Source organism: Castanea sativa, chromosome 8 (genome assembly GCF_040712315.1).
Source record: "Castanea sativa cultivar Marrone di Chiusa Pesio chromosome 8, ASM4071231v1".
Taxonomy (NCBI): Eukaryota; Viridiplantae; Streptophyta; class Magnoliopsida; order Fagales; family Fagaceae; genus Castanea; species Castanea sativa.
In genome coordinates, this window is record NC_134020.1 from 49,835,918 (window position 1) to 49,846,412 (window position 10,495).

The 10,495-nt window shown below is 42.1% G+C and overlaps 1 protein-coding gene across 1 annotated transcript; it reads right to left on the bottom strand.

Moving 5' to 3' along the window:
* Nucleotides 1-3,860: 3,860 nt before the first annotated feature.
* Nucleotides 3,861-4,490, bottom strand: LOC142606489 (uncharacterized). The gene has a single exon (XM_075777829.1). It carries the CDS (start codon nt 4,488-4,490, stop codon nt 3,861-3,863), a length of 630 nt encoding a protein of 209 aa, XP_075633944.1.
* Between the last annotated feature and the right edge of the window lie 6,005 nt (nt 4,491-10,495).

Genomic DNA, 10,495 nt, shown 5'->3' on the forward strand with positions numbered 1-10,495 from the left:
TTGGGGACATAATGAATGTGAGTCATCCTGTTAAGATGAGCTCGTCTGCTTGTGTATGCAATAAGTATAGGTCATCCCCTTAGGATGATCCCGTCTACTTTTGTGGACTTAATGAAAGTGAGTCATCCCTTTGGGATGAGCCCGTCCACTTGTGGACTCAATAGATATAGGCCACCCTTTTAAGATGATCCCGTTCACTTTGTGGACTTCGTAGATATAGGCCACCCTTTTAGGTCCCGTCCACTTTGTGGACCTAACGGATATGAGTCATCCCTCTAGGATGAGCCCATCCACTTGTGGACTTCATAGATATAGGCTGCCCTTTTAGGATGATCCTGTCCACTTTGTGGACTTAGTAGATATGAGTCATCCCTCTAGGATGAGCCCGTCCACTTGTGGACTTCATATATATGGGCCACCCTTTTAGGATGACCCCGTCCACTTTGTGGACTCAGTAAATAATAATCCCAGTAAACATACGCACAACATATCCAAATAACTCTTCTTATTGTGAAAAACATGCATGTAGAAATTGTTATTAAAAAGAAATAAAAAGTTGCCTTTCGGGCTTAAACAATATTGTGAATAGTAAAAATTATCTAAAAGGAAGTAAACTAGAAATGAGGAGTGTCATTGTTCGTGTCCTTGTCAATTGGTAGTATTTTTTTAGGTGCTCTGCATTTCATGGGTGGTGCAATTTTTGCTCGTCTAGCATCTCCAGGTGGTAGGTACCTCTCCTTTGCCATGATGCGATCTTGTAAGGTCCTTCCCAATTAGGTCCTAGCTTTTCCTCTGCTGGATTTCTCGTGGCGCCCGTCACCTTCCTCAAGATGAGATCCCCAACTTGGAAGTCCCTGTTTCTGACTTTGGAATTGTAATACTTGGCCATGAGGTCCTGGTACCATGCTGACCTTTGCTCAGCTGTTGCTCTGACTTCATCCACCAAATCAAGCTGAAAGCGCATAGCTTCATCGTTCCTACTCTCATCATGATTTTCAACTTTGTAGCTTGTAAGTCCTACCTTAACTGGGATGACTGCCTCACTTCCGTATGCTAGTCGAAATGAAGTCTCTCTTGTAGGCGTCTTTGTTGTTGTCCTGTAAGCCTATAAAACGCTTGGCAATTCGTCTAGCCATATTCCTTTTGCCCATTCGAGCTAAGTCATGATGATTTTGAGCAAGGATCGGCTTGTGACCTTGACTTGTCCGTTGGCTTAAGGGTGGGTGGGTGATTAGTAGCGATTCTTAATTCCTAACTGTGAGAAAAAATTCCTGAACGAATCGTTGTCGAACTGCTTCTTGTTGTCTAAGACCAGTACCCTAGGTATACCGTACCGGCAGATGATTCTTCTTCATCCAAAGCTTTATACATTCTTCTCCATGATGGTGGCCAGTGCTTTAGCTTCCACCCACTTAGTAAAGTAGTCTATATCAACTATTAGGAATGTCAACTACCTAACTATTATTGGGAACGGTCCCATGATATCCAACCCCCATTGAGTGAAAGGCCATAGAGCTATCATTAGGGTGAGCTCTTCTATTAGTTGCCTGATGAGGTTGCCAAACCTCTGACACTTATCACAAGCTTTGGCGTACACATGGGCATCCTTTTGCATGGTGGGCCAATAGTATCCTACCCTAATCAGTTTATGCACTAAAGATCGCAATCTTGAATGGTTCCTGCATACTCCTTGGTGGATTTCTTTCATGACATAATCTGCTTCCTCAGAGTTAAGACATAGCAGGTACGGACGAGAGAAGCCCTTTTTGTACAAGATACCTTTTATTAGCACGAACCGCACTGCCTGTACCTTCAGCTTCCTAGCTGCCTTCTTACTGTCTGGTAGCATACCATCCTTTAAGTAGGAGGTTATTGGCGTGGTCTAGTTGTTTTCAGAACCTACCTCCTGCACATTGACGCCATTTATTAATGGTGAATTTTGAATAAAGGACAGTACCTGGCTAGGGATACGCATGTATTCTGCTGATGCAGCTTTGACGAGGCGGTCGGCTTGCTCGTTCTCTTCCCTTGGGATTTGAACGAACTTTGCTTGGAGGTTGTTCACTCGATACTTCACTTGCTCCAGGTACTTCTTCATCTGTTCGCCCTTGCATTCATAGTCGCAGGTTACTTGACTTGTGACTACCTGAGAGTCACAATACATGACCACATTTGTAGCTTTTGCCACTCTGGCTAGGTCTAGCCCTGCTATTAGGGCTTCGTATTCCGCCTCGTTATTGGTCGTAGGGAAGTCAAGTCGGATCATGCATTTAATCTTGTCACCTTTTGGAGAATGAAGTACTATGCCAGCTTCCCTTCCCTGTTTGTTGGATGATCCGTCCGTGTAGATACTCCATTGTGGCTGTGCTCCTGCACCTTGGTCCTTTGTGTTGGTGAATTTCGCGATGAAGTCAGTGATGACTTACCCTTTTATGGCCGTTCGTGGGCGATACTGTATGTCGAATTTCCTTAACTCAATCGCCCATAGCGCCATTCGTCCAGGTTCTTCAGGGTTGCTCATTGCTCTCCGTAGGGGTTTATTTGTCAAGACGACCACAGTGTGGGCTTGGAAGTATGGTTTGAGCTTATGAGCTGTAGTTACCAACGCGAAGGCAAGCATTTCCACCGGGGGGTCCCTCTCTTTTGCACCTCGAAGCACCGGGTTAGTGTATTATACAGGCTTCTGTACCCTGTCTTCTTCCCTGACTATGGCTGCACTAACAGCTGCCGAGGAGACGGCCAGATAGAGGAACAATTCCTCCCCTGGTTTGGAGGGACTTAGTAGCGGTGGGAAGGAGAGGTATGCTTTCAAGTCTTCGAACGCTTGCTGACATTCAGCCGTCCATTCAAACGACTTCTTCAACATGCAAAAGAAAGGCAGACACTTGTTTATTGCTCTTCAGACGAACCTATTTAGTGCGGCTACCTTGCCGTTGGGGCCTTGCACTTCCTTGATGTTCGTTGGTTGCGTTATCTCCATTATTGCATGTATCTTGTCTGGGTTCACCTCAATGCCTCTTTGGGATACCATAAACCCTAGGAACTTTCCAGCCGTCACCCTAAATGCACATTTATTCGGATTTAGTTTCATGTTGTATGAACGAAGGGTATCAAAGATTTCCTTAAGGTCGTCTTCCTGTAGGCTCTTCACTAACATTTGTCAATGTAGACGTGAACGTTCCTCCCAATCTGATGTGCAAACATCTTGTTCATTAACCTTTGATACGTGGCACCTGCGTTCTTGAGTCCGAATGACATTATTTTATAGCAGAAGAGACCTTGGCTAGTAACGAAAGAAGTCTTCTCCTGATTGACTTTGTCCAGCTTGATCTGGTTGTAACCAGAGAATGCGTCCATGAAGCTCAATAGCTGGTGTCTTGCTATCGAATCCACCAAGATGTCAATTCTTGGAAGAGGGTAGCTATCCTTGGGGCATGCCTTATTTAGGTCCATGAAATCTACGCACATACTTCACTTCTCGTTGGCCTTTTTGACCATCACCACATTGGCCAGCCAGTCGGGGTAGTATACTTCTCATATAAACTCTGCTTCCTGCAACTTGCGAACCTTTTTTGCTATGGCCTTGTCCCGTTCTTGCGTAAATACCCGCTTCTTCTAACGGATGGGAGAAAAAGAGGGCGATACGTTCAGCTTATGGACTATGATCGAAGGATTGATATTGGGCATGTCTTCGTGGCTCCAAGTAAAGATGTCCTAGTTCTCCCTTAGAAATGATATGAGTGCCCAATGGACTGGCAAGCTAGCAAGAGTACCTATTCATGTTATTCGCTTGGGCTTAAAGTCATCAAGGAGTACCTCTTCCAACCCTTCAACTAGTTCTGCCACTGTCCACTGTTCTTCTATCGCATGGTTTGTAAATGGTCGTCCATCTCCAGCATGGCAATGTAGCATTTGCGTGCTGCTACTTGATCTCCTCGTACCTCTCCCACTTCGTATTTGGTGGGGAACTTGATCATTAGGTGGTAAGTGGAGGTTACGACCTTCCACAAATTAAGGGTAGGACAGCCCAGTATAGTGTTGTATGTGGATGAACAGTCTACAACCAGGAATGTGGCATCCTTAGTGATTTGGTGAGGGTAGTCACCGACTGTTACCAGCAAAGTGATCGCACCGAGTGGGTACACTCTTGTTCCTCTGAATCCAATAAGTGGTGCGTTAGTTAGAATCAGCTGTTCTCTCCCAATCCTCATTTGTTGGAAGGCTGGGTAGTAGAGTATATTAGTAGAGCTCCTGTTGTCCACCAGGACCTTGTGAGTGTTGTAGTCCCTAGTTCGTATGCTCACTACAAGTGCATCGTCGTGTGGGTGGTGGAGACGTCGGGCATCATCCTCTATGAACCAGATTACAGGGTTATTGATGTGCGCCATCTTCAGGACCAAACCCATCAGCTGGACGTTTTGAACCATCCTGAGATAGGTCTTGCGCACCTTCTTGGTCGAACTGGAAGTTGTGGTACCTCCTACAATCATCCTTATTTCTCTTATGTGTGGTTTGAGACGCTCATTTTCCCTCTAGGCGCCTTGCTTTTGAGGTTGGTCCGTCCTTTCTTTGCAGACGAACCTCTGTAATTTTCCTTATCTGATTAGGGTTTTTATTTGTTGCTTCAAGTCATAGCAGTTGGACGTATCGTGGCCATGATCTTGGTGGAAATGGTAGTACTTGTCTTTGGACCTTTTGTTGGGGTCACCTTTTAGTTTGCCAGGAAATGTCAAGGATCCTTCTTCTTGATTTGCATCAGGGCCTGATCGATTAGGGCATTCAGTGGGGTGAAACTCGCGAACCTTCTAGTGGGGGGTTTGGAGTGCCTATCCTCTCATCCATCACCCGTCCTTGTGGCCTTCCGTCCTTTATCTTGTCGTGTTTCTTCTTGTCTTTCTCTCTTTTTGGGCTTTTCTTCTCAAGCAAGCAACGCATCTTCTGCGTTCATGTACTTAGTAGCCCTGTAAAGTACATCCGACATGGTTTTCTGGTCGTTTTTCTATAGGGAAAACAAGAACTTCCCCTTCTGTAACCCATTGGTGAACTCAACCACGAGTATCTTGTTGTCAGCTTCATCAATCAAGAGGGCCTCATTGTTGAAGAAGGTAATGTAAGACCTCAATGTCTCATCCTCCCATAGCTTGATAATCATCAGGCATGCAGTGGACTTCTTATACCTGTTCCCCCTGATAAAGTTCGAGGTAAACTGGGCACTCAACTCTTTGAAGGTACTGATTGAGTTTGGCGTCAACTTGTTGAACCATACTCTTGCGGGACCTCTCAATGTAGTAGGAAAGGCTTGGCACATGAGGGTCTTGAATGACTCCAGGTGGTCTAAAGGATCCCTTGACCCATCATAGGCTTCTACTTGTGTCATACAAAACTTTAGCGAGAAAGGGAATGAAGTGACGGGTGTAGTGAAGGGTGAATCCGTCTGATGTACCAGTTCATCGAGATTGATTGATACCCTTCCTATGAGGGCATTCATCATCAGATCCATTTGTTCCTTCATCATCTGCATCTCTACGACCAAGTACGGCGGGGTGATATCTGTGGCAATTGGTCTTCTTAAGGCATTGCTGCCTTCTGACCCTTCTTTATTCTGCCTACCGTTGGTGTGCTGAAGGCTGTCTCCCTCTGACTCCCTTTCTTGATTTCGGAGCTTGATGTCTTTTTGGCGCAGTTGCTTTTCTAGGTCATGGTTTTGCTTGGTGAGGTGTTCAACAGCCGTGGCAAGAGTCTGAACCTATCTCTCAAGGGTGGTGGTACGTGGTTCGTCTCCTTGGTTATTGTTGGTGGTCGCCATTGAGTGAGTAAGCGCCATGCAACTTTTTGTCCGGGAAGCAGTAATATGGCTTAGGACCTTCCCACAAATGGCGCTAGTTGATGATGCCGAAATATTCAGTAAGTCACATGATCTTTGCATGCTTTAGACAAAACTAGCACAATAAAAATGAAGAAGAAGACCTTACAAAGAATACTGGTGTGGTACTGGCCAAATACCCTCCGAAGGTTAAGTTAGAGAACTTTTACAACTCTAGAGTGCTAGAGTTGGGGGAAATTATGCGTACCTTGACTTCTGAAGGTTTTGGGCTTTTATAGTAGTGTAGAACCAATTTTGTTTCTTGGCAAAGAGGAATTTTTCCTTGTAGGGAAGATCCTCATAGATGTACATATTTTACGAGATTCTTTCCATATAGAGATTCTATTGACTAGGGTTAATCGTGAAGCACAAGACATTCCCATTTGAAGTTTCTTGAGAACGAATTAAACCACATGGGTGCCATGTGGCTCTTCCACCATCCACTTTGTATCCGTCTGCTCTCTCATCTGTTCATCATGGTGAGTCCGTCCACCTTCAACTTGTGGCATACGGAACTTCAGCGGGAGGGGGAATGAAGTGACGGGTGTAGTGAAGGGTGAATCCGTCCGATGTACCAATTCATCGAGATGCTTGATACTTGTCCTCTGAGGGCGTTCATCATCAGATCCATTTGTTCCTTCATCATCTGCATCTCTGTGACCAGGTGTGGTAGGGCGATATTTGTGGCAGTCGGTTTGCTCATGGCGTTGCTACCTTCTGGCCCTTCTCTATTCTGCCTACCGTTGGTGTGCTGAAGGCTGTCTCCCTCTTGCTCCTCTTCTTGATTTTGAGGCTCGACGTCTGGCGTAATTGCTCTTCTAGGTCATGATTTTGCTTGGTGAGGCATTCAAAAGCCGCGGCAAGATTCTGAACTTGTCTCTTAAGGGCAGTGGTACGTGGTTTGTCTCTTTGGTTATTGTTGGTGGTCGCCATCGAGCGAGTAAACACCATGCAACTTTTTTTTTTTTTGGGAAGCGGCAATATGGCTTACAACCTTCCCACAGACGGCTGTGGACACGCCCACGAGACGCTTCTCGGGAAAGGTTTTTCAAGAAAAAGAAAGGTTTGATTTTTGGAGTATTTTTTACTACTAAGAAAATCATAAGTCTAAAAAAAAGGTTGAGGAGTCGCCACTTATTTTATTATTTTTTTTTTTGCAAGGGAAAACAAAATAAGAAATAAAAACCCTTTCTTTTTTATTTGATTGACTCAATGGATAAGGAAAACGGTCTACGTCCACCAAGGACAAGTTCGGAGGTCAAATTACGCCGTGGGAAGGTATGAAGCACCCACGCACGCTCGATATGTCTACCGGCCTTTACTAAATAAGTAAGGACTATTTGATGTTCAATGGACACAATATTATTAACCAAATTCATTACACCAAATCAAGCAAGTAGTTGATTTTATGGCATGGTGGCCTAGAGCTAGATCATAACACAAGATAACGATAAATAAAAAGAAGCGGCAAGTTAATAACAAAACAAAATGACAACCAAGAAATTAACAAGCATGTTAAGAAATTGACATAACAACTACTAAAAAAAAAAAACATATATAAGCTTAAACTCATTCAAGATATGATGTGAGTAATATGAGAACATTTCATTTGAAGGGACTAGAAAGATTATAATCTTTTTAAAGAAAAGAGTGGGGGCTTAATCAGATTGGCTTGTGACTTGGCTTTGATTTGAAGTAAAAACAAAGTTTTATTCTTACTTTTGCTTGTGAAAACCGAAACCATGGATTTGGTAAAAAAAATGCATATTTTTGTTTTTTGTTTGTGGGATCCAGAACATGGACTTGCTTTTGATTTGAAGTAAAAAAAAAGTATATTTTTTATATTTTGTTTGTAGAGACCGAAATAGTGGGAGTTGTTGGGAAGATCATGGGTCTAGGCAACTAGGGGAGATTAGCTATGGTGAGAAAAAAAAAAGAAAAAGAAAAGAACCTATGTCCTCATCACAAGCCATCAATGCACGGTCCATTTTCTAATAAATCACATGCTTTAAGCCCACTCTTTCAGTTTAGCTTTCTTTTTATTACGTCCCAGCTCTACTCTTTGTTCAAGGCAGCCAAGATTCAAGTTTTAACTTTCAGACTGAAGAGGAAAAAACCAGCAAAGCAACCAAGCTTCAAACGGCTAAAACACACAAGAATGAAAGAGTGGGAAGGATGAATACATACCCAGCACCCTCAAATGAGTTTGATGGTGACTCCACTGAGACGAATAGCAACGGCAGCGGCAACGGCATTCTCTGACAGATGGTCCTCCCACCACGCGACGCTCCACCGGCAACGGTTGAGGGAGAGGCACTGAAAAAGCCATATACAGTGTGGGATTTGTCCCCCCTCAGGACCGGATTTTCCCTCAAGAAATCTCAATCTCTCAATTTTTTTTTGTTTTTTGAAAGCTTTTTATTTATTTATTTATTTTTTTATGAAGATTAGAATCAAAGAGGTGTGATGAAAATGAGTTTTTGAAATGAGAAAAAACAATGGGTCTATCCTCTTTCTAGGATCCAGTGGAAAACCAAGGAAAAATGGTCTCCTTGTTTTCTTCCTTTTTTCTTTTTTTTTTTCACTCTCTGTTGCTCCCCTTTTTTCCTTCTCCGTTTTTTCAAAATTTCAAAATCCCCGCCTGCCCTCCCTGGAACAGTGGTATGACAGCCAGGACCAAAAATCCCCCAGAGGAGGGTATGTCGGACTGGCTTAATGTGGGAGGTGTCTGTCCTGTGTACCCTCTCACCATTCTGTTGTGTTTTTTGTCTTTTCTTTCCCCACTAAAGCTGGGTTTATACCAATATATTTTGAAATAAAATGCAATTTTTTTTAAGTTAAATTAACAGAGAGGGAGATTAAGGGACAAAACTTGATTTTTTTTTATATAACTTTCAAAAATTAAGGATTTTGTGAAAAATGGAAAAAAAGAGAGGCATGCATGGATTAAAATAAAAAATGGTTGGTTCAAATGCATTTAAAATAAAAAAATTGACATTTAAAACTAAGAATAAATAAATATAGGAGTTAAAAAAAGTAAAAAATAAAATAAAGATGTGCCAAGTAAGAGAGAGATTAAGGAGTTATACATATCATTTAATCAGTTCATCATTGGGGGGACGCATGCGCAAAAGATATGCATTATAATTGAGGAATGAAATAGGGTGTCTACAATGGCACTAGCTGATAATACCGAAATCGTCAGTAAGTCACACGATCTTTACACGCTCTAGACAAAACCTGCACAACAAAAACGAAGAAGGAGACCTTACAGAGAGTATTGGTGTGGTACCAGCCAAATACGCTCCAAAGGTTAAGTTAGAGAACTTTCACAACTCTAGAGTGCCAGACCTGGGAAGAAATTATGCGTACCTTGACTGCTGAGGGTTTTGGGCTTTTATAGTAGTGTAGAACCAACTTTTGTTTTTTGGCGAAGAGGAATTTTTCCTTGTAGGGAAGATCCTCATAGATGTACATATTTTACGGGATTCTTTCCATATAGAGATTATGTTGACTATGGTTAATCGTGAAACACAAGACATTTCCATTTGAAGTTTCTTGAGGACGAATTAAACCACGTGGGTGCCATGTGGCTCTGCCATCGTCCACTTTGTATCCATCTGCTCTCTCATCTGTTCGTCATGGAGTGTCTGTCCACCTTCAACATGTTTCATTGTGTTGCTTCCTTCCCTTTGATCGTCCATAACCTAGTGTAGTTGCTCATGGCAGGTTCTGTAAAATGAGACCATCTACTTTAATTTTGTCCTCTTCATATGTATTTTGTTCAACCTATAACCGTGATTAGAACACGCAGCTACAAGCAACACTATAGCCGCGTTTTTGTAAAATGTAGCTTTAAGTGTACCTATGGCTGCGTTTTCTAAACGCGGCTGTAGGACTTCTTCTTCTTCTTCTTTTTTTTTTTTTTTTTTTTTTTTTTTAAAAAAAAAAAAAAAATTAGGCTGGATCTAAAAACGCAACTATAGAGCCGTCCTATAGCCGCATTTTATAAAACGCGGCTATAGGTTCATAATTTTAGCCGCATTTGCTAAAAAAAACCCCTATAGCTAGCTTTTTTTGTAGTGAGAGTTGCACCGTTTTTGTACCTTGGATTTTTAATAAAATCAAAGGTTGAACAAATAACATTAAATGATTATTACTTTCCACCTTATTTTCCTAATTGATAATTTTTTTTCTCTATCATCATTTATTACTTTCCATAGTCTTCATTGGGTGTTGTTTAACTGTGTCTCTTTCTTCCTAAAGTTGCTGGATATATATGAATCTGTGCAAAAAGTAAAGACTAAAAAAGTTCAAAATTTTCTTCTCTCAAAATCCTTGGGTGTCGGTGAGTAAGATTTAAAGATATATAATTTGTGATTTGACAAGTACACTAAGTGTGCCAGATCTGGCCCTAAACAATTCACAAAATGAGTAAGAGCCTTATAGTTTCAACACATTATAGCAAAAACACACGACAAAACTCAAATCTATTAAAGATAGGGTGGATATGAGATCAAAAAATAAAATAAAGAAGGGAGCAGGACGAGAAGATTGTTTATGTAAAGAAAGCATTAGATCTTGTGGAGTGCCAGTCAATGAGAGAAGATGGCAGTGTCAAAAGTGTGTTCT